The 25,594-nt window shown below is 40.6% G+C and overlaps 1 protein-coding gene across 3 annotated transcripts in view; it reads left to right on the forward strand.

The window, feature by feature from the left end:
• Positions 1–25,594, forward strand: part of RANBP3L (RAN binding protein 3 like) — a 64,533-nt gene that overhangs the window by 32,765 nt on the left and 6,174 nt on the right. For 2 of the 3 annotated variants that reach the window (XM_058170126.1, XM_058170124.1), the window contains 3 exons: positions 323–443; positions 1,605–1,747; positions 3,246–3,432. In XM_058170126.1, the coding sequence (XP_058026109.1) occupies positions 323–443; positions 1,605–1,747; positions 3,246–3,432 (451 nt within the window). Of the gene's footprint in view, positions 1–322; positions 444–1,604; positions 1,748–3,245; positions 3,433–9,837; positions 10,009–25,594 lie in introns of all 3 variants that reach the window. The other variant, XM_058170125.1, reaches the window with a different exon arrangement.

Raw genomic sequence — 25,594 nt, forward strand, 5'->3', positions numbered from 1 at the left:
TGAAAATTACTCGTACAGCAGGATTTTTCTAGTATTGCCATAAGAACAAGAAGAAGATGAGAATTTTGCAAGTTCACTAATTACCATCTTCCTCTAAGAAGAGATTATTTATTTCAATTTCTGATAAGAAATTCTATTTTCCCCTTCTGTTTAAATGTTTAAGTAGTTAACGTGCAGTATTCAGTTAAGATCATTTAGTTGTCATTTTCTTTCTTTTAATTGATAGCAACTATAAAAATAGCCTAGGAGTCAGTTGACCATTGTTATTAAACATTTGCTGACATAGAAATAATGATAATGATGATCATTTCTTCTGTCTTAGATCAACTGCAGGCTTTTTTTATTTAATAAAGCCCTATTATGCTGGACTGAAAGAGGCAGTGGCTGTTTGAGACTTAATGATACCTCCAGCAATCATCATGGAATGCTTCAGTCAAGACTGGGTAAACATTAATTTTGACGTTCTCTATATATAAATGTAAGGTCTTCTTGATTCCTAGGAATCATACGGAGACAACTATATTGCTTTTCTGGCAAGAAGACTAATTTTGGTTTATCACTGCTTTTTTTTTAGGATTTGCTTTGATTTTGTCAGTCTAGCTTACAGTTTGGTACTCTCTCGCGGTCTCCCATGTATTCATTTATAATAAGCTCATTAATAAAGGAGTTTATTAATAAATAATAAATCCAGTTATTAAAAGGATATGCACATACAATCCACTAGCAATTCATTTGCAAAAACGTATCGCCAAAAGATTAAATATTTTAATCTTTATTTAAACATTTTAACGGGGCTTTCACATGAAAACGATTTGACAATTAATCAAATGAGTTATCATTACTCAGTTTGTACAGGATTAAAACTATAGTTCTGAAGGAGAGTACAAAGACTAAAATGTCAAGATTGTCCATATCAGAGAGTAGCCTTTTGGAAGTCCTAAACTGAGTATTAAGGAGCCCTTCCTAGGGAGGTTTTTAACAAGAGATTGGATTAAATTTGTCTAAAATGGTACATAGGGTTTCCTGCTTGAACAGGACTTGAGGGTTGGATTAGAAGACCTCAAAAGTCCTTTCCAACTCTGATATTCTGTTCTGTTGTTCTGTTATTATTAGTTTCTCATCTCTTAATCCTTCTCACCATAGTGAAACCCATTTGGCTTGGATCTGGGTTGTTATATTTTTCAGGTTTATTCTACAATTAAAATGGTTTGCCAAGTTTGTAGAGAATCACTGGCCAAGTCAAGCAAAAAGAAGGCAAATGAGCCAATCAACCATACAGGTTGTACTAACTGTAAACCACTTAGAAAGTGTGGTAAAGCACTATGAAATTGCTATTGCTATGCTGCTATGACTGGTCAATGCAGTTATGTACATATACTGTACATAAGAAAGATATATTTTCTGCGACTACTTTGGAGGCTGCTAAATCCAGATTCATATAAAAAAATCATCTTTGTCTCTCCCTTTGGAAAAAAATGGAAGCCCTTCAGTATCATGAGAATGAGTAATGGAAATTCCCAAAATTGCTAAGAAAATCTGCTTCGGATTTGATGTGTTTCAATTTCCCTGCCTACTTTTTTTTATATTGTCTCTGGTGCTTGCAGTCATGCGAAATCAAGGAAGCATGAGGCTTATTCTTAACACCAAGCTGTGGACTCAGATGGTGATAGAAAGAACGAACCGGAAGAGTGTGTGCATCATGGCAACAGATCTGGAGGACGGATCCGTCAAAGTTTTCCTAATACAAGTAAGAATAAGCATCCCGTGGTCCCTAGACTCTGGGATAAAACCTGAATTGTTGGAAAATACCCAATTCAAAGATCCGAGATATTCATTGGATGGGTGGTGGTGGTGATAATAATGCTACATTGTGTGATCCTTGAAAAGGATAAGAAGTTTAAGTTTTCCATTTTAATTGATTTACACTTTGATTTACAAGGGATTTTTTTTTTTAATTATTAGTTGAACCAGAAGATATTTCCTGGATTTTTATCAGTATTCTGCAGCATTCTTTTGTATGCTATTACAAGATATTCCTGCCCTTCCTTCCTTTTTTTTGGGGGGGGGACAGTAAAATACTGGCAAGGAGCAGGAATGCTATTCAGCAAGTTCTTACAGGTTCCAGAGAGTAGCAAAAATTTTGAGTAGTTCGGAGAACTAGAAAACACCACCCTGGCTGGCCCCAGAGTGGGGAGGGAATGGGGATTTTGCAGTATCCTTACCCTGGAGTGGGGTGGGAATGAAGATTTTGCAGTATCTGTCCCCTGCCACGCCCACCAAGCCACGCCCACCAAGCCACACTACGCCCACCAAGCCACGCCCACAGATCTGGTAGTAAAAAAAAATGAATTTTACCACTGGCAAGGAGGTACTAATGCCTTCACTTAAGAAGCAATAAGACACACAAATAAGTATACATGTAAAACTCCAGTGACATTTTTAGATGTTGCACTTGTTGCTCAATTTGTATATCATAAAACTGCTTTGTGGAAAACCTGAATAGTGGTAATTAGTGTACAAAATAATAAATAAACAATAGAGCCTTTTCTTTAAAATAATCTGTTGGGCTAAGAACTGGTTAACACTACCTAAGGATGTTCTACTGTGTTGCTCTAAGTCAGTTTTTTTTGCAGCCCCGAGGGCCTGCAAAATCAAATTTGCTTGCCAGCCTCTGTTAAGAAGTGATACAATATTAGAATCCCAACAAACAATTGTGAGGAACAGTAGTAGCAGCAAATGCATCAATTTCAATTTTTAATAGGGACATCCATACAAGCTAAAGCTCTTTTGGGGGTCTCCTCTATATCATTTTTAAAAGTGGGAAGGAGTCTTGAGAGAAAAAGGGTTTAAGAAACACTGCTCATCCAGAAAAGTCATCCAGAAAAAACTGGTTTTTGAGTATAGGTATATTTTAAAAATAAAAAAAATAAAGTAAAATGGAGCAAAAAGCACATGATATTTTGCTTGACAGGTCAAAAAAGCCAAGGACAGCTGATGGACAGGCATATGTCTCAATTTTATGGCATATTTCTCTGTCAAAATGATGGTATTGAACATACACTTCCCTTTGATCTTGTAAAGCATTACAAGTTTGCTGCTTAAAAGTCTCTGAATCACTCAGGAGTCAGTCACTTTCTCTTCTTGCTAGATGGTTCTTTTTTCATTTTCTTGTTGCTTGTTCACTCTTTCACTGGTGCTCTGGAATGCAACACCTCATGGATCTATGCTTTCTGTCTATCACATAGGCCAGCACAAAGGACATTGAATCCCTCTATGCAGCCATCCATCACCGTCTGGTTGCTCTGAGAAACTTTACAAAGCAGGAATGTGGTGTGAATCAAGTGGAATACAAGCTAGATGTTCAGCCAATATCTTGTGACAGTGATGATGAAGAGAATGAAAAAAGATCTCCAGGGAGCAACAACAGATCAGGTAAAAAAAAAAAAAAAGCTTCCATGAGGTTGACATAAACTCTGGTTCATGCAAATTATAATTCAATATTTACTTTCCCAGAATATAGCGGGCTAAGTTCACTGCAGGAAGAATTGGGGAAAATATTTCTGCAGCTGCTTAGTTTGCAAATCTGGTTGGATAATATAATTTTTACAGAGGAGAAAACACATGTTTCAAAAGTTAAAATCTCACACATCTAAAACCTGAGGTTCACAAGATGACAGAGTAAAATTGGGAAAGGAATTGTTATGGGATTGTGCAGATGCCCACGAGCGAACCGGTAGTGAAACCCGCCCGATATACACATACCTACAGAGAGACAGATAAACAAACAAACACACACACACACACACACACACACATACACACACACACACAGAGTTTTATCACAAGAAAGACAGGTGGGAGGTGGGAAGGGAAATAATACTTCAGATTTAGTAACTGGACTGAATAGGAACTTCTTAACATTGGGCAAACCTGTTAGACAGGTTTGCTCTGGTACCTCCAAGCAAACATTTGTGTTATTTTGATATGAACATTCAGCACAGTAATTTGCAAATAATCTCACTAGATTATTTTGAGAGAGGTTCTGACTCTTTCTCCACCTCCAGAAACAGTTAAAGGTTTACCCTTCCAATCTCCAGGGTCTTCCACAGGGACCAGCAGCTTCATCTCTCATACCTTGTGCAGCACTTGTACACAACTATGTGAGCATTCTCACTGCTCCCACACACACACACACACACACACACACTATGCTTTGTTCTCTTCAGCTAGTTCATAGGGAGAGTAAGGGAACAAAGCAAGGGTAGCTAGCTATGTGGTTGCAACCTTTTTGGAGTCTTTTGCGTAAGAAGAAAAAAGAGGAAAATACTCTTCCTCCAACCAGTTGCTGAGCAAGGGGATGGCAACCGTACCATCTAAGAAAGGAGTGGATAACTAGGGCAATTTTACGACCTGTGGATTTCAACTCCCAGAATTCCTGAGTCAGCCATGCTAGGACAATTGGGAATATACCAACAATAGAATAGAATAGAATAGAATAGAATAGAATAGAATAGAATAGAATAGAATAGAATAGAATAGAATAGAATAGAATAGAATTTTATTGGCCAAGTGTGATTGGACACACAAGGAATTTGTCTTGGTGCATATGCTCTCAGTGTACATAAAAGAAAAGATACGTTCATCAAGGTACAACTTTTACAACACAATTGATGGTCAATATATCAATAGTTGGTATATACCAATAGTGGGAACATACCAACATAGAATATTGAATAATAGGGTTAGAAGCAGTGGTGAAATCTGAACTGGTTTACTACCGGTTCGCTGGCCACTCATGTGCGCCAAGTGTGCACTGCAAGCACATGCGCACTGTGCACCAAACACGTGCTGCATGTTTAAAAAGCTATCAGTTCGGGCAAACCGGTAGCTAGCTACCGGTTCAGTCAAACCGGTAGTTTAAAAAAGCTACGATCTGACGATCAGCTGTGCCGCGTGGTTTAGCTTTGCTAGAAAGCAGGATTTCCTGCTTTCTAGTGAAGCTAAACCACGCGGCACAGTTGATCCCCCCTCGCTGTTCTTCACAAGCCTCCTTTGGGCACATACTGCACGCGCGCACATGTGCAGTACGTGCCAAAAGGTGGCTTGGGAAGGTAAGTATAACAGCAAGGGGGGGATCAGCTGTGCCACGCGGTTTAGCTTTGCTAGAAAGCAGGAAATCCTGCTTTCAAGCAAAGCTAAACCGTGCGGCACAACTGATGGTCGGATCGCAGCTTTTTTTTACTACCAGTTTGTCCGAACTGGTTTTTATCACTACCAGTTTGCCCGAACCAGAGCAAACTAGTAGCATTTTACCCCTGGTTAGAAGGGACCTTAGGAGTTGGGGAAGAATTCTAAAGAACCAGACGATAGGATGAAGGGGGAGTTTCCTTTCATGGTTGCAGAGAAAAGAACTTTAAATTCTTTTCACAATATTTTTCTGGAGCAGTAGCTCAAGCAAGAATTCCACTTATGAAAACCTAGGCTAGCCCCTCGGTATTGATTAGACATGAGCATGTACCCATGCAAATGAAAAAGTCTCATTAAGCCTTAAGGTATTGTTGGAGTTCTCCTATCTCTAGAAATCAGATTCATGAGCACCTATGATAGTCACCTGCTTTAACACCTGGCTTTTGGCCCCCCCACTATGCACAGCTCCTGTACCTATAAACAGATATATTACAAAATGGCATAACATCTCCAAGGATCCCTTTGTAAAAGAAACCTGACTTGGATATGTGCTAAATAATTGGGTTGTGTATGACAAAATTATCGTATTTTTTAGAGTATAAGATGCACCTTTCCCCCCCAAAAAAGAGGGTGAAAATCTGGGTGCATCTTATACTCTGAATGTAGTCCCAACCAGCTTCTCAAACGGAGGTTTCAGAGGCTGAAAGAAGCTTCAGAAAAGAAGCCCCCCAAACAGAGCTTCAGAAAAGAAGCCCCCAAATAGAGCTTCAGAAAAAAAGCCCCCAAATAGAGCTTCAGAAAAGACGCTCCCAAACAGACCTTCAGAGGCTTTTTTTCTGAAGTTCTGTTTTGGAGGCTTTCAGAGGCAGAAAAAAGTTTTTTCTGAAACACAGTTTCAGAGGCAGGGGGAAAAAAAGCAAGGCACAGAGCTCACAACCAAGGAACCTGTTGCTAAAATTCACCTCTGGGAACAGCTGATTGGGGGTATTCCGGGAGGCTAATCCACCTGCCAATCAGCTTTTTTCTTATTTTCCTCCCAAAAACTAAGGTGCGTCTTATACTCCGATGCGTCTTATACTCCAAAAAATATGGTACTTTAAATTCTTTAAATACTCTTGGCAAAATAATTTAGATTCCCAGTAACATTTAGATTGTTAATCCCTGTTAAATCAGGACTTTTATGAGAGATTCCATAACTTCAGTATCTGCTTTTTTGCTTTCATGCACCATACTCCAAAGTTTGTTTTTTTTAATGTGTAATGTTCAGGTTAATAACTTTTTAATTACCCTGAATTTATTTTAAAGGTCATTTCTATTAGAATCCATTATGCACTTATGGTTATATCGATCTGTTCTAGGCATTGAGTATTGCCTGCTATAAATAGTACTTATGGATAGCAAAATTGCTGATGTATAAATATAATTGACTGCTCACTGAATACTATTTAACAAAAATGGAGGAGAAAAGATTATGATAGCAAATTGGACGGCTGCAAAGGCCAGAGGGAAGCTCAGAAGATTGTATCAAGTCATCCATCACTTAGGCATAAAAGGAAAACAAAACATAAGAGGGGTGAACACTATTTCATTATGTAGGATCAGTGGTGGGATTCAAATTTTTTTACTACCGGTTCTGTGGGCATGGCTTGGCGGGCGTGGCTTGGTGGGCGTGGCAAGGGAAGGATACTGCAAAATCCCCATTCCCTCCCAACTCCTGGGGAAGGTTACTGCAAAATCCCCATTCCCTCTCCACCCCGCTAACCTGCTTTCCAGCTCCGCTCTCCTGTGCAAGGCAACAAAAGAAGACCCAGCCAATGTTGGAGGTGTGATTGTGATGACGCTACATATTTTCATATTTGGTGGACTTGCAAGAAAATTAAGGTCTTTTGGATAAGAATTTGGTGGATTATTCAAAATGTACTGAAGAAGAAGATAAAGTTCCTGCCACAATTTTTCCTTTTGGGAATTATAACGGATTGTACAGGGATTGAGACTAAATTGATTCTGAATTTAATAACAGCAGCAAGACTGTTGATTGGACAATACTGGAAGAAAGAAGAGATACCTACAATAGAAGAATGGATACTGAAAGTTATTAATTTGGCTGAGATGGCTAAAATCTCAGCGTTTTTAAAAGACAATACGCAGGAAAGATATTTAATTGAATGGAAAAAATGGATTGATTATCTACAAAACAGATATCAGATTAAGAAATATCAGATTGCCTTTGAATAATTAGAAAGTTATTTTATGTAATGGGGAGGGGGTTGGGAGATGAAAAGCTTTGGATGTGGTTATTTGGATTGGAAGGGAAAATTTTATTCTATGTTTGGTTTATGTATAACAATACCTTGTGATTGACCCGGGAAGCCGGGGGGGGGAGGGAGGGGGGAGGGGGTTTTTTTGGGAGGGAGGGGGGAAAAAGGGGGGAAATGTTTTTGTTTTTTAAAACTCTTTCAATAAAAAAAAAAAAGAAGACCCAGCCAATCATCTGAGACTCGGGAGGCAGTGAATAGATCAGGGGCGGGGCCAGCCAGAGGTGGTATTTGCCGGTTCTCCGAACTACTCAAAATTTCCGCTACCGGTTCACTAGAACCGGCCAAAACTGGCTGAATACCACCTCTGTGTAGGATATATTATTGAATCGTTGAAGTTGATGAAATTGGGTTGTGGCTTCCTGTTACCTTCAATAAATCCTTTCTAGCTATAGTTCCCTAACTTCTTGTGAACTGTCCCAAATGGGGTGAAGCCTATCATTCAGAACACTTATAAGGGGAATTTATACTGTGGTTCCAATTAAACTTTGCTCCAAAATCTAGGCCTCTGTGGTGTAATACCTTCTTACAAGTGCTTACAGTGAAGGTGTCTTATAGACAATGTGGCCATCAATCAAGCAGCCACACTTAACCCATTGTGCAATTTCTTGGCTTAAATCATGATTATGCAATGTTTTTTTTATAAGTGCATGAAGAATGGGGAAACTGAGGAAATACTTAGGTTGTGGTGCTTGAAGGAAATACTTGCAAAATCTCGTATGTTGAAATGTTTCCCTGTAATATTGGCCCCAGTTTTCCTAGCATAATGAGCATTTCCAGAGAGTAATGCAAGTTAAACAGTCTTCCTTGTCACCAGACGCATTTGTATTGTCTTGCCTGATCTGATACTCTGGATTTAGTGGGACCATAAAAGAAAGCTTAAACAATTAGAAGAGCATCAAAAGAGCAGTGTTGAAGAACACTGCAAAAGGATATGCATAGAATAATAGTATTATTAATAACATTAATAACAATAACATGAGCCACAGTGGTGCAGTGGTTAGAGTGCAGTTCTGCTGGCTACTTCTGCTGCCTGCCGGCTGCCTGCAATTTGGCAGTTCAAATCACCAGGCTCAAGGTTGACTCAGCCTTCCATCCTTCCCAGATGAATAAAATGAGGACCCAGATTGTTGGGGGCAATAGGCTGACTCTGTAAACCGCTTAGAGAGGGCTGTAAAGTACTGTAAAGCGGTAAATAAATCTAAGTGCTATTGCTATTGGCATTGATGAAATCCCCATCAGTCAATTGAAAATGGTAGCTTTACTTGGAAAGAGCTTACATCCCCTGACAATATGTTTAATGCTATCAAATAACAGCCTATCCCAGGTCCTTGGAAAGTACATGATAGGTGGTTAAAAAACCAAACCCAGTCTAAACATAGTCTGGCTGACTATGTGACTAATAATAACAACAAAAAAAATCAATATAACTGTGATCGGGATGGGAAGGTGATGATGATCTTTCATTTCCTAATTCTCTGACTCTCAAGTGGAGATTTAGAGAGATGTCATTTGATTGTCACTCTCTCTTCAGTTTTCTCAAATTTCCTTCCCTCTCTTTGTCCTTCTCTGAAACTGTTCCAGATTTTTGAATCCTTAAGATATGTTGGCACCCAGAACTTGAGGTAGGATTTGACCAAAGCAGAATAAAATGTATCAACTAGTGTATTATGGTGATATAACCTAATTACCATAATCATACATGTGCCTTGTTTGCAATTACAATGCTGCTGACAACATTCACCTTATAAGGTAAAAGTAAAGGTTCCCCTCGCACATACGTGCTAGTCGTTGCCGACTCTAGGGGGCAGTGCTCATCTCCGTTTCAAAGCCGAAGAGCCAGTGCTGTCCAAAGACATCTCTGTGGTCATGTGGCCAGCATGACTCAATGCCAAAGGCGCACGGAATGCTGTTACCTTCCCACCAAAGGTGGTCCCTATTTTTTTCTACTTGCATTTTTACGTGCTTTTGAAACTGCTAGGTTGGCAGAAGCTGGGACAAGTAACGGAAGCTCACCCCATTACACGGCAGCACTAGGGATTCGAACAGCCGAGCTGCCGACCTTTCAATCGACAAGCTCAACGTCCTAGCCCCTGAACCACCGCATCCCTAGTAATAGTAATAGTAATAGTCCCTAGTAACAGTAATTCACCTTATAATCAACTACAATTCCAGGATTTTTAAAAAAAAACTCTTGCCAATCCACATATCCCTCCTTCTACATGTGCATTTGATTTCTGTCTGTTCTTTCTATTGTTCTGTCTGTTTCTTTCTATTGTTCACAACCCATTTTGCAAACCTACCATGAATTTTGAATTTTATTTCTGTCTTCTAGAGTATTAGCTATCCCACCAATTTTGTGACATCTGCAGGTTTGATATCCATTCCCATCATCTTCTCATCCAAATAATTCCTACAAATCTTACCTCATTTGTATTTAATTTGCACCTTCATTTTACAACGTACGTCAACATAAAAGCTGAAGTGACTGCAATTGTCCTCCCATGTAAGTGTGCCTTGCATTACAACCTTCACTATCTTGGCATGTTGTAATTTTTTCTCCATTTATGCTGAGTGTAATGCAACTGAACTTTGTGTCCGTTTGTTTTACTTTTGAGAAATGCTGCACAAATGAGATAAAGGGAATTGTGTTCCAGTGCTAAAGTTTAACTTCCTTTTCATTCTCTGTGCATGCACATCTGATTCATTTTGGTCTGATCACATTGGAGATAATATTCCAGAATGTTCTTTGACATCAGCCTCATTGAAACATCTGGGAGCTGTTCAAGAACAGGAACAAAAAGCTTCCATTTAATAAAGACCTTTGTCCTCTCTTTCTGAGTTTTCTAACAGCATTCTAGAAATATTTTTTTCTCTAAACATCATATAATGTTTGTGTAATAGGACAAACAGCATTTTTTATGAACTTTCTCTCATAAACATCCTTTGTCTTAAATATATGTGAAACAGTAATCCTTTCATATTTGGGAGGAGAACATCTATTCAAACAACCAGTTGTTTTAAACAATATTTTATTTATTAAACTACTAAATGAGAGTTTATTTATTAAACTCTCTCTTATTAATTGTAATGGTCTGAGGCTTCAGTCCTAATAGACTGGAATGAAGACCCACTCATTCATTTGAAAAGCAGTCCAATCATTCTGGGGGAGAGCTGGTTGGCTGGCTAGAATGTGCCCCACTTGTAGAAATTTACTAAATGTAAATTTCTGCTCCCTGAAAAAAAGCGTGTGAGGGGTTGAGATGTTCTGAATCAACATTCTTGAATTTAAATCTGAGGTTTTACAAAACCAAACAGAACAAGATGGCTACCTTGTGGAGTTGGGATTACACTTAGCAGAATGGAAGGGCATTCTGAGGCTATCTGGGGCAGAAACTGGGGTTCTGTTCTTTGTTGTTTAACTATGTTGAGTCTAATTTGAAGCATTTAAGTCCACATGCAATTCAATGGTGGGTTTCAAATTTTTTTACTACTGGTTCTGTGGGTGTGGCTTGGTGGGCGTGGCAGGGGAAGGATACTGTAAAATCTCCATTCCCACCCCACTCCAGGGAAAGGTTACTGCAAAATCCCCATTTCCTCCTGATCAGCTGGGACTTGGGAAGCAGAGAATAGATGGGGGTGGAGCCAGTCAGAATTTTTATTACCGGTTTCCAAACTACTCAAAATTTCCACTACCGGTTCTCCAGAACTGGTCAGAACCTGCTGAAACCCACCTCTGATGCAGTTTCACCTGCTGTTAATGTCATTTTCAAAAGAAAATAAGAGGCAATTGGCAGATTTTGGAACACTTCTAAATATTTCTGACCTACGGACTTATTTTTAGGAGTAAATTGTATTGACTGTGGTAGCATTTACTTCAACATAAAAATGAAGATAATTGTTCTGGCAGTGTTGCGTCAGTAAGCATGGAGAATTGGGCTTTAGATTTTCAAACTGTAGAGACCGATTGATCTTTCCCAGATTCATGCCCTTCAGATAGATTGGACTAAAATCTGCATTATTCCTAGACGTTTGTAGAAAAATAAGAGAGCTAAAATCCAACCTTCTGTGGGGATATCAGATTGGGGGATTTACTCTTTTCTTTAATCAATGTATTAATCAATCAACCACTTCAATCAATGTTCATACCAAACCATTCCTCCGAAATTCTTTGGGACTTTGCAGGGGAACATAATAAAAGGCTCAAATCTGTTTATCGAGTTGAATACCATATCCAATCTGTGTGCTGATTTGCAAGTTAAACAATCCGTTGACAACTAAAGGCCCTTGACCCAGAATTGGGAAAAAGAGATAAGGTTTACTGGGCAATGATTGCTAAGTTTACAGTCCTTGGGAATCTTCCACGCTGTGGTGCAACTTTTCAGTTGATGGGCTTCATAAGTATAAGCACACACATTTGCAATTGGTGTTCAAGATAAAAAGTGGAATAGTAGAAAATCTGTGGATTCCTTGAGGTCCGTCAGCTACACTCTTCTTTCATTTGTCTCCAGGATATTGCTGACATTATGCTAGCCCCATCTCTTATGAAGGAACCTTGGCAGAACTGCTGACAGTTTCTGCTCCATTTTATTTATTTTGACTTGGTTCACTTCATTCTATTTATTTCATAGAACATAAAATAACAGGGTTGGGAGCAGGGGTGAAATGTAAAATTTGTTACTACCGGTTCTGTGGGTGTGGCTTGGTGGAGGGGGTAATGTGACTGGGTGGGCGTGGCCAACTTTTTTTTTTTTACTTTTAAAAACATTTTTTCTACAACCTCTTCGGCCGAAAAGGCTGTAAAAGAAAAGCTTTTAAAAGGTTCTGGCGATCAGGCAACTCAGCTGGGATTGTCAGAGACAAAAAAGCTTTTAAAGGGTTCTGACGATCCCAGTTGAGTTGTCTGATCGCCAGAACCTTTTAAAAGCATTTTTTCGGTCGAAGAAAAAATGCTTTTAAAAGTTAAAAAAAAAACACCTCTGATGATTGCATGGCTCAGTTGGGATGGGGGTGGGGCAGGGATTTTTGCTACCGGTTCTCCGAATCACCTGCCGCCATCGCTATCAGATCGGGCAATCCGGTCCAAACTGGGAGCATTTCACCCCTGGTTGGGAGGGACCTTGGAGGTCTTCTAGTCCAACCTGTTCTCAAGTAGGAGACCCTATGTCATTCAGAACAAACGGTTGCCCAATTGCCTCTTGAAAACCTCCAGTGATGGAGCACCCACAACTTCTGGAGGCAAATTGTTCTCACACTGTAAGGCAATTTCTCTATATTTCTAGGTTGGAACTCTCTTTAATCTTCCACCCATTATTCCTTGTCTTGCCTTCAGGTGCTTTGGCGAATAGACAAATGTTTGTCAAATCTTTTTTTTTAAAAAAAAAAATTGCAGAGTTGAAAGCGTCATCTTCCATGTAGATTGATTCTGGATTGATCCCTAAAAGATTTGTAGTTCAGTCTTGCTGTTCTTGCTCCCAAACTCATCATTTGCAAAATTCTTTTCTGTCATTCTGAATTGCTAATTTACATACTGTGACTTTTGCAGTGGTGTGACAGGTAGAACTAAGTACAGTAGGTGCTCTTCTCGTCCTGCATGTTCTCTGCATTTCTAGAATTTCTTGTTTGTTGCACTGTTCTGAATGGCACAAAGCCTTTGTAGTTTTTCCTTTTTTGTTTTCAGAAAATTCCACAATGCGCTGACTTATTATGGATAAAAATTGAAGGAAGGAGGCCAATGCATGCCATTTTGAGTTCCTAAATTAAAGTCAGGTTATAAATCTAACAGATAATTAGGATACATATGCTTATTTGCTGAATTGACTGCATACTCACTTTATATTTTAAAAGAAGGATTGGTATTAGATATTGTTTGAGCCTTCCTTCTTTCTCAATGATGTTCTTTTTTTTTAACAGCCTGGAGTGATCCATTGCTTAGCTAATCATTAGCAGTGGCTTTCAAAAATAGCCCGACATTTTATTTTAGATTATGATATTGGTGCTGGCTGTTCATCAGCTGATTTGATTGATTAGAACTTAGAGGATTTCACCTAAAACAGCTTCCATTGTGATCAATGATTGTTACAACAAAAAGAACAGGTCACAACATCCTATGGACTAGTTGATTTATTGTGGCATAATCTATATCAGACTAGAGGCTAATTTTATCAGATGAGTAGCATGCTGTCTTCATGTGATCATGCCGGGCTAACGTTTCAAGGAATTTGTAAAGAAAAAGGGAATTGTCTGTGCAAGGGGTGCCTGCTCTGGGGGATAGGGTGGTAGTTCCAGAGAAGCTGAGAAAAAGTTCTGGAACTCCTGCATGAGGGTCACCCAGGAATTGTGAGGATGAAGGGTTTGGCTAGGAGCTATGTCTGGTGGCCCCTAATGGACAGGGAAATCAGTGACAGGGTTGGCCGATGCCAAGTATGTCAGGAATCCAGACCACTACCACCCACGGCCCCAGTTTTGGAGTGGGAGAAACCCCAAGGCCCTTGGTCCCGCATACACATTGATTTTGCCGCCCTTCCACGGCCAAACATTTCTAATTGTGGTGGATGCATTCTCCAAATGGCTGGAGATCATCCTAATGAAATCCACAACCGCTGGAGCTGTCATCTCAGCACTAGAACACCTTTCCCCCACGCACGGGCTACCGGACACCCTCGTGCCCGATAACGGCCCACAGTTCACCGCAGCATTATTTGAAGGGTACCTGGCTGAAGAGGGCATCCGACATGCCCTCTCAGCGCCGTTCCACCCTGCGTCGAACGGCCTTGCTGAACGCTTTGTCCGGAGTGCGAAGAAGCGCTATCACGGCGGCCCGGCGATTGGCAGGCACAAATCGACGATTCCTAACCGTCAACACAGGACCCCTGTGTGGCCACCGCCGCAGCCCAGCCGAGCTATTAATGGGCGGAAGCTACGGTGCCCGCTAGACCGGCTACACCGAACTACGACAGGACGGGTTCAAAACAAAACCAGATAGAATCCGAGAGTTAAACATAGGAGACTCGGTGTGGGCACATAATTACAGCGACGGCCCTAACTGGAAGAGGGGGATAGTCATAGACAAAACGGGCCCCAAATCTTATCTAGTGGAACTAGACGATGGCAGAATCTGGAGGCGCCACATAGATCAATTAAGAAACAGATTGAGCGATAAGGCAGAATTAGGCGAGAACAGCCCTGACTATGATTTAATTAACCCCACAGCTGACACGCGCCAAGAACAAACAGAAAGCGTAAGCAAAGAACCAAACAGAGACTTATCTGAGTCAGGCGAGGTCCAGCGACACCCTCCGGTCCCTCTAGAGGACAGCAGGTCCGAGCCGGCGAATAATCCAGGGCCGGATGGCCGGGAGGAGGAGCTCAGAGGAACGAAAAGTCCCTCCGGCAAGCTCGACTCAACTCCAGAAAGTGAACTGCGCAGGTCCGGGAGAGTCAGGAGACGCCCCACGTACCTGCAGGACTACGTAGAGAAGTAATATGCAAATATTGGCAAAGTGCCTTCTGGGAGGGAAGGAGTGTAATGTATTACTGTAAGTTTTGGCGGGAGTTTTAGGCGGGAAATATCTCGTTTCTGATTGGATGCAGCCTCAGGCTGAAGTGTATATAAGGAGAGGTTTTTCTCCAGAGTTTTGCTGGGTCACACTATATTAAAGAGCTGTTGTCACTAACCTGGTCTCCTGCCTCGTCAATACCCAAACATAACAACTGTGGTAGCATTTCCAACATAAAAATGAAGATAATTGTTCTGGCAGTGTTGCATCAGTAAGCATGGAGAATTGGGCTTTAGATTTTCAAATTGTAGAGACCGATTGATCTTTCCCAGATTCATGCCCTTCAGATAGATTAGACTAAAATCTGCATTATTCCCAGACGTTTGTAGAAAAATAGGAGAGCTAAAATCCAACCTTCTGTGGGGATATCAGATTGGGGGATTTACTCTTTTCTTTAATCAATTTAGTCCACTTAAATCAGTGTTCATACCAAACCATTCCTCCGAAATTCTTTGTGACTTTGCAGGGGAACATAATAAAAGGCTCAAATCTGTTTATCGAGTTGAATGCCATATCCAATCTGTGTGCTGATTTGCAAGTTAAACAATCCATTGACAACTAAAGGCCCTTGACCCAGAATTGGGAAAAAGAGATAAGGTTTACTGGGCAATGATTGCTAAGTTTACAGTCCTTGGGAATCTTCCACGCTGTGGTGCAACTTTTCAGTTGATGGGCTTCATAAGTATAAGCACACACATTTGCAATTGGTGTTCAAGATAAAAAATGGAATAGTAGAAAATCTGTGGATTCCTTGAAGTCCGTCAGCTACACTCTTCTTTCATTTGTCTCCAGGATATTGCTGACATTATGCTAGCCCCATCTCTTATGAAGGAACCTTGGCAGAACTGCTGACAGTTTCTGCTTCATTTTATTTATTTTGACTTGGTTCACTTCATTCTATTTATTTCATAGAACATAAAATAACAGGGTTGGGAGCAGGGGTGAAATGTAAAATTTGTTACTACCGGTTCCGTGGGTGTGGCTTGGTGGAGGGGGTAATGTGACTGGGTGGGCGTGGCCAACTTTTTTTTTTTTTTACTTTTAAAAACATTTTTTCTACAACCTCTTCGGTCGAAGAGGCTGTAAAAGAAAAGCTTTTAAAAGGTTCTGGCGATCAGGCAACTCAGCTGGGATTGTCAGAGACAAAAAAGCTTTTAAAGTGTTCTGACGATCCCAGCTGAGTTGTCTGATCGCCAGAACCTTTTAAAAGCATTTTTTCGGTCGAAGAAAAAATGCTTTTAAAAGTAAAAAAAAAAACACACCTCTGATGATTGCATGGCTCAGCTGGGATGGGGGTGGGGCAGGGATTTTTGCTACCGGTTCTCCGAATCACCTGCCGCCATCGCTATCAGATCGGGCAATCCGGTCCAAACTGGGAGCATTTCACCCCTGGTTGGGAGGGACCTTGGAGGTCTTCTAGTCCAACCTGTTCTCAAGTAGGAGACCCTATGTCATTCAGAACAAACGGTTGCCCAATTGCCTCTTGAAAACCTCCAGTGATGGAGCACCTACAACTTCTGGAGGCAAATTGTTCTCACACTGTAAGGAAATTTCTCTATATTTCTAGGTTGGAACTCTCTTTAATCTTCCACCCATTATTCCTTGTCTTGCCTTCAGGTGCTTTGGCAAATAGACAAATGTTTGTCAAATCTTTTTAAAAAAAAATTGCAGAGTTGAAAGCGCCATCTTCCATGTAGATTGATTCTGGATTCATCCCTAAAAGATTTGTAGTTCAGTCTTGCTGTTCTTGCTCCCAAACTCATCATTTGCAAAATTCTTTTCTGTCATTCTGAATTGCTAATTTACATACTGTGACTTTTGCAGTGGTGTGACAGGTAGAACTAAGTACAGTAGGTGCTCTTCTCGTCCTGCATGTTCTCTGCATTTCTAGAATTTCTTGTTTGTTGCACTGTTCTGAATGGCACAAAACCTTTGTAGTTTTTCCTTTTTTGTTTTCAGAAAATTCCACAATGCGCTGACTTATTATGGATAAAAATTGAAGGAAGGAGGCCAATGCATGCCATTTTGAGTTCCTAAATTAAAGTCAGGTTATAAATCTAACAGATAATTAGGATACATATGCTTATTTGCTCAATTGACTGCATACTCACTTTATATTTTAAAAGAAGGATTGGTATTAGATATTGTTTGAGCCTTCCTTCTTTCTCAATGATGTTCTTTTTTTTTTACTTTAAAACATTTTTCTACAACCTCTTCGGTCAAGAAAAATGCTTTTAAAAGGTTCTGGCGATCAGGCAACTCAGCTGGGATTGTCAGAGACAAAAGCTTTAAAGTGTTCTGACGATCCCAGCTGAGTTGTCTGATCGCCAGAACCTTTTAAAAGCATTTTTTCGGTCGAAGAAAAAATGCTTTTAAAAGTAAAAAAAAAAACACACCTCTGATGATTGCATGGCTCAGCTGGGATGGGGGTGGGGCAGGGATTTTTGCTACCGGTTCTCCGAATCACCTGCCGCCATCGCTATCAGATCGGGCAATCCGGTCCAAACTGGGAGCATTTCACCCCTGGTTGGGAGGGACCTTGGAGGTCTTCTAGTCCAACCTGTTCTCAAGTAGGAGACCCTATGTCATTCAGAACAAACGGTTGCCCAATTGCCTCTTGAAAACCTCCAGTGATGGAGCACCTACAACTTCTGGAGGCAAATTGTTCTCACACTGTAAGGAAATTTCTCTATATTTCTAGGTTGGAACTCTCTTTAATCTTCCACCCATTATTCCTTGTCTTGCCTTCAGGTGCTTTGGCAAATAGACAAATGTTTGTCAAATCTTTTTTTTAAAAAAAAAAATTGCAGAGTTGAAAGCGTCATCTTCCATGTAGATTGATTCTGGATTCATCCCTAAAAGATTTGTAGTTCAGTCTTGCTGTTCTTGCTCCCAAACTCATCATTTGCAAAATTCTTTTCTGTCATTCTGAATTGCTAATTTACATACTGTGACTTTTGCAGTGGTGTGACAGGTAGAACTAAGTACAGTAGGTGCTCTTCTCGTCCTGCATGTTCTCTGCATTTCTAGAATTTCTTGTTTGTTGCACTGTTCTGAATGGCACAAAACCTTTGTAGTTTTTCCTTTTTTGTTTTCAGAAAATTCCACAATGCGCTGACTTATTATGGATAAAAATTGAAGGAAGGAGGCCAATGCATGCCATTTTGAGTTCCTAAATTAAAGTCAGGTTATAAATCTAACAGATAATTAGGATACATATGCTTATTTGCTCAATTGACTGCATACTCACTTTATATTTTAAAAGAAGGATTGGTATTAGATATTGTTTGAGCCTTCCTTCTTTCTCAATGATGTTCTTTTTTTTTTTAACAGCCTGGAGTGATCCATTGCTTAGCTAATCATTAGCAGTGGCTTTCAAAAATAGCCCGACATTTTATTTTATTTATATTTTTAGATAAAAGCAGCTAAATTTAAAACTTCCTTAACTTTAAATTGCTATGTTCTAAAAAAATTAAAAACCCCAATTAGCTATTTTTAAGTGCTAATATATGAATGGACATCTTTGGAAAAACTAGCAGGAGAGCATATTCACAATATCCTCCTTCAAGAATTTTTTTTTCCAACTGGAAAGTTTTGAACCACCTCCAGGGATCGATTCAAGAAATGCCCACGTTCCAGAAGGAACTACTTTCTCTGTTAAAACTCTTTTGAAGGCATAACCATCTTATTTGTTTTTATGAAACATAGATATGATTACAGCATAGTTGTACAGCATAGGTCATGTGAATGAGCTATGGAGAAGAGAATATAGACTATAGGCTCTCTCCCAAAGGGACATGAATCAGGAGTGAAATCTAAAAATTTTCCCTACCGGTTCTGTGGGTGTGGCTTAATTGGTGGGCATGGCTTGGTGGTCAGGTGACTGGCAAACAAAGATAGATTTCTTTCTGGCCGTTCAGCACAGAACTCCAAGCACTGCTACAGGCAGAAGCCCAGCCGAACTATTGATGGGACGGAAGCTCCGGTGCCCACTTGACCGTTTGAATCCCATTACACACCAGAGGGTTACAAGGGGAACTAGAAAAACGAGAGAAATGGGCATAGGCGACCAGTGTGGGCCAACTTTTTTTTTTAACAGCCTGGAGTGATCCATTGCTTAGCTAATCATTAGCAGTGGCTTTCAAAAATAGCCCGACATTTTATTTTAGATTATGATATTGGTGCTGGCTGTTCATCAGCTGATTTGATTGATCAGAACTTAGAGGATTTCGCCTAAAACAGCTTCCATTGTGATCAATGATTGTTACAACAAAAAGAACAGGTCACAACATCCTATGGACTAGTTGATTTATTGTGGCATAATCTATATCAGACTAGAGGCTAATTTTATCAGATGAGTAGCATGCTGTCTTCATGTGATCATCAATTACTTTTTGCCTTAAAATGTACAGTATTCATTGTTATCATAAATAATTATATGTTATTTTTAAGTGCTAATATATGAATGGACATCTTTGGAAAAACTAGCAGGAGAGCATATTCACAATATCCTCCTTCAAGAATTTTTTTTTCCAACTGGAAAGTTTTGAACCACCTCCAGGGATCGATTCAAGAAATGCCCACGTTCCAGAAGGAACTACTTTCTCTGTTAAAACTCTTTTGAAGGCATAACCATCTTATTTGTTTTTATGAAACATAGATATGATTACAGCATAGTTGTACAGCATAGGTCATGTGAATGAGCTATGGAGAAGAGAATATAGACTATAGGCTCTCTCCCAAAGGGACATGAATCAGGAGTGAAATCTAAAAATTTTCCCTACCGGTTCTGTGGGCGTGGCTTAATTGGTGGGCATGGCTTGGTGGTCAGGTGACTGGGTGGGCATGGCCAATAACAATAAATAATAAAAATAAATAAATGAAGTACACAAAACAATAAGAGGTACCAAAAACCAACTTTCACACTTTACACAAACACAGCACAACACAACTGACCCACACACAATGTAAAAGCAGCTGCACCTCACCCAAAATGGCCCCTGCAACAAGCAGGAACCTCACACAGCCACAAAAAGCCCAAAAACCAAGTTTCACACTTTACACACACACAACACAACTGACTCACACATACACACAAAATGCCACATACAGCTTTGTGAGATTTTATTTTATTTATATTTTTAGATAAAAGCAGCTAAATTTAAAACTTCCTTAACTTTAAATTGCTATGTTCTAAAAAAAAAATTAAAAAAACCCCAATTAGCTATTTTTTAAAGTTCCCCACCCTTACTTACCCAATTGAAGGGACAAGGCAGACAGATTGAGTTGCTCACCGATGAGATGGATTGCAGGCAGGCAGATTGAGTTGCTCACTGATGAGATGGATTGCAGGCAGGCAGATTGAGTTGTTCACCGATGAGATGGATTGCAGGCAGGCAGATTGAGTTGCTCACTGATGAGATGGATTGCAGGCAGGCAGATTGAGTTGCTCACTGATGAGATGGATTGCAGGCAGGCAGATTGAGTTGCTCACCGATGAGATGGATTGCAGGCAGGCAGATTGAGTTGCTCACTGATGAGATGGATTGCAGGCAGGCAGATTGAGTTGCTCACCGATGAGATGGATTGCAGGCAGGCAGATTGAGTTGCTCACTGATGAGATGGATTGCAGGCAGGCAGATTGAGTTGTTCACCGATGAGATGGATTGCAGGCAGGCAGATTGAGTTGCTCACTGATGAGATGGATTGCAGGCAGGCAGATTGAGTTGCTCACTGATGAGATGGATTGCTGGCAGGCAGATTGAGTTGCTCACTGATGAGATGGATTGCAGGCAGGCAGATTGAGTTGCTCACCGATGAGATGGATTGCAGGCAGGCAGATTGAGTTGCTAGCTGATGCAATTGATTGCAGCAGCCGAAGCAAGGCGGGAAAAGCGAGCGAGCCCAAAAGAAGCAGCACGCTGCCAAGTAAGCAAGTGGGGACCGGGCGATTGGGTGGGCATGGGCGGGGGTGGGGGGGCAGGGATGTTTGCTACCGGTTCTGTGGGCATGGCCAATAACAATAAATAATAAAAATAAATAAATGAAGTACACAAAACAATAAGAGGTACCAAAAACCAACTTTCACACTTTACACAAACACAGCACAACACAACTGACCCACACACAATGTAAAAGCAGCTGCACCTCACCCAAAATGGCCTCTGCAACAAGCAGGAACCTCACACAGCCACAAAAAGCCCAAAAACCAACTTTCACACTTTACACACACACAACACAACTGACTCACACATACACACAAAATGCCACATACAGCTTTGTGAGATTTTATGTGTTTGTGTAGTTAGAGTGAAACACTACAGAAACACACCAAATTTCAGAAAGCTGCACAAATATTTTATTTTATTTATATTTTTAGATAAAAGCAGCTAAATTTAAAACTTCCTTAACTTTAAATTGCTATGTTCTAAAAAAAAATTAAAAAAAAAACCCCAATTAGCTATTTTTTAAAGTTCCCCACCCTTACTTACCCAATTCAAGGGAAAAGGCAGGGAGATTGAGTTGCTCACCGATGAGATGGATTGCAGGCAGGCAGATTGAGTTGCTAGCTGATGCAATTGATTGCAGCAGCCAAAGCAAGGCCAGAATAGCGAGCAAGACCGAAAGAAGCAGGAAGCTGCCAAGTAAGCAAGTGGGGACCGGGCGATTGGGTGGGCATGGGCGGGGGGGTGGGGGGCAGGGATTTTTGCTACCAGTTCTCCGAACTACCTGCCCCAATCGCTACCGGATCGCCCGATCCAGTCTGAACCGGGAGCATTTCACCCCTGGCATGAATATAGGCCAACCACAGATTCTTTTTTTTTTTTTTTTTTAAAATGGTTCACCAAGCATTATTAGACAATGCGAGTCAGAGTGACCCAAATCCAATGCTTTGATTTGAAATATGATCGATTTCTCCCTTCCCCCAAAAAGGCAAAGGGAAGCAATGATAACAGATCATATCAAAAATTAGTTTACTAGAGTTGGCATGGAATAAGCCCATTCAAATTTCTGTTTACTGAAATGGCAGTTTTATGACTGGCCTTGCTCCACAATTGCCATTTTATAAAAGGACTCACATTGTGCTCTCAAAGTCTAAATAAAAGTATGAATAAATAAATAAATAAATAAATGGGGCCATCAGTTATAAAAGCCTCTTGGTGTCCTCTGGTTTGTTGAGAATGACCTAACCCACATACCAAGACTGAGCTTGCCATTTGTGAACCTAGGTCCAGGCTAGGCTTTCTGGCTACAGTTAAATAAAAATCATAGCAGCTGTTGATGTCAGCCCTACTAGATCAGGTAGTATGGGAACTGGAGATGGAATCCAGAAATTAGGTCCACAAAAGTACTGCTGGATGGATTCTCGTTATTTCTGCTAGTGAAGTATTACAGTTTCTGGCAATTAGCGAATTCCCACCAGGCCCATTTTAAACCTTTTGACTGGAACCTCATTCTGGCCGAGTAAGCTAAATCTATACTCCTAATTTATACGGCAGGGGTGTCACTCAAGGCCCCGGGGGGGGGGGCGGCGGATCCAGCTCATGGGGTGCTTAGATCTGGTCCGTGGATCTGGAAACAGCAAAGGACTGGCCCGTGGTGCCTCTGCCAGCGAAAATGGAGCTTGGGAGTCCGTTTTCACTGGCAGACCACTCAGGCCACCACCAACACGAGTAATGTCAAAATGGCCACACCACTCCGGCCCCTGGAGGTCAAACACAACCCTGATGCAGCCCTCAATGAAATCGAGTTTGACACCCTTGCTTTAGACAAATAGCAATAGACAGATGATTGATAGATAGATAGATAGATAGATAGATAGATAGATAGATAGATAGATAGATAGATAGATAGATAGATAGATAGCATACAAACAAACACACTACATTTTGGCTTGATGTCTTTGTCTGGCACTTGATTCCTATCACTAAAGAACAGAAATGGAATCTCCCAAACTTTTCACAGCTGACCTAGAGATATGGTACATTTGACCTCATTTTGCAATGCTTCTTGGTGCCTCGGGAATTATTTCATTTTATTTATATTTTTAGATAAAAGCAGCTAAATTTAAAACTTCCTTAACTTTAAATTGCTATGTTCTAAAAAAAATTAAAAAAACCCCAATTAGCTATTTTTTAAAGTTCCCCACCCTTACTTACCCAATTCAAGGGAAAAGGCAGACAGATTGAGTTGCTCACTGATGAGATGGATTGCAGGCAGGCAGATTGAGTTGCTCACTGATGAGATGGATTGCAGGCAGGCAGATTGAGTTGCTCACCGATGAGATGGATTGCAGGCAGGCAGATTGAGTTGCTAGCTGATGCAATTGATTGCAGCAGCCAAAGCAAGGCCAGAATAGCGAGCAAGACCGAAAGAAGCAGGAAGCTGCCAAGTAAGCTAAATCTATACTCCTAACCTATACGGCAGGGGTGTCACTCAAGGCCCCGGGGGGGGGGGCGGATCCAGCTCATGGGGTGCTTAGATCTGGTCCGTGGATCTGGAAACAGCAAAGGACTGGCCCGTGGTGCCTCTGCCAGTGAAAATGGAGCTCAGGAGAGCCACACACGAGTTGCAGGAGTCCGTAGCAGCTGAAAATGGAGCTTGGGAGTCCGTTTTCACTGGCAGACCACTCAGGCCACCACCAACACGAGTAATGTCAAAATGGCCACGCCCACCCTGGCCACACCACTCCGGCCCCTGGAGGTCAAACACAACCCTGATGCAGCCCTCAAAGAAATCGAGTTTGACACCCCTGCTATACAGTATCATTGCATAGTGTGGCATCTCAGGAAAGAGCTATACATCCCTTTGAATTTAATGCAGACGTTTTCAATGAGAATCCATTATGAATACTGTAACTTTCATTAAAAAGTAAAGGTTTCCTTGAAACAAAGTGAACCGCGCTTGACTATATGGAGATGTCTGTCTTGACAGCAATATGGAAATGGATCATATATTTTTCTTTCATTGCTAGAAGTTCCCACAGAAAAATCAGTCAGGCATTTAGTTGCAAAACACTCTTCCTAAAAATGTATAAACAATCATCCTTCACTTCATTTAATGCTACTGGTATTCAGAAGTCAAATTTTCCTCAAGATAAATATTCAATTGTGCCGTGAACTTGAAAAGGATTGTGGTTGTTTCGCTGTAATTATTATTTATAGCATTATGAGAACAAGTAGTTTCATCTTTGGCTGACATGGCTCTCTCCCCTTTTGACTCAAAATCTGAAAACTCTGTTTCCCTGTTGGATTAAACACATTTAAGTATATTGTCTGAAGCTTAAACTGAGATCTTACCTATTGTTAGTAAAAAGCTATTCAAAAAAATATAGCATGGTATTCAGTGGTGGGTTTCAAAGATTTTTTACTACCGGTTCTGTGGGTGTGGCTTGGTGGGCGTGGCATGGGAAGGATACTGTAAAATTTCCATTCCCTCCCCAATCCAAGGGAAGGATACTGTAAAATCTCCATTTCCTCCCAATCAGCTGGAACATGGGAGACAGAGAATAGATGGGGGTGGGGCTAGTCAGAATTTTTACTAACGGTTCTCCGAACTCCTCAGAATTTCTTCTACCGGTTCTCCAGAACTGGTCAGAACCTGCTGAAACCCACCTCTGATAGTATTGCCTTGTTTCATAGTTATAATTAACTATTATTTGCCTAGGTTGGTATCTTTAACCAGGACATGGTTAATTGATTAAGACATCCTTGGTTGGATTTTGATAATATATTGCATGGAAAACAAATTACAAATCCGATGTCTTTTGATCACAGGTGTCAAATCACATGGCGTTTCGCAATGTTTTCCCACTTTGCAGAGTGGGTGTGGCCTGGGGTGGCCATGGCCCACGTGATGTATCCGGCCCACGGGCCTCCAGTTTGACACCCTTGCTTTAGACAAATAGCAATATACAGATGATAGATAGATAGATAGATAGATAGACAGACAGACAGACAGACAGACAGACAGACAGACAGACAGACAGATAGATAGATAGATAGATAGATAGCATACAAACAAACACACTACATTTTGGCTTGATGTCTTTGTCTGGCACTTGATTCCTATCACTAAAGAACAGAAATGGAATCTCCCAAACTTTTCACAGCTGACCTAGAGATATGGTACATTTGACCTCATTTTGCAATGCTTCTTGGTGCCTCGGGAATTATTTCATTTTTATTTTTTAATCACCGGAATTGAAGCACAGGTTCTATTTCTCACGTGCCAGGCTTCAATAGCTAGCCATCAAGTAAGATACCTCTGGAAGATGGATGGTACAGCAGGAAGCACATGTTGCTTTCCCAAAGCAGGGCTAGAATGCAAAGAGATTTCCAACTTCTACCCAATGGACTTAAGAGTAGGTAGGCTATTTACTACAACATCAATTGATATATTTCATTGGGTATGGACATAATATGCTAAAGATTATCTAGATGAGGGTCAAATAATTCTCTAAGGAATTCTCTCTTTAAAACAAAACAAGACTTTAGCTTAGGAAAAGTTGTATCTGTTCCTATCGATAAAGAT

Source organism: Ahaetulla prasina, chromosome 2 (genome assembly GCF_028640845.1).
Source record: "Ahaetulla prasina isolate Xishuangbanna chromosome 2, ASM2864084v1, whole genome shotgun sequence".
NCBI lineage: Eukaryota > Metazoa > Chordata > Lepidosauria > Squamata > Colubridae > Ahaetulla > Ahaetulla prasina.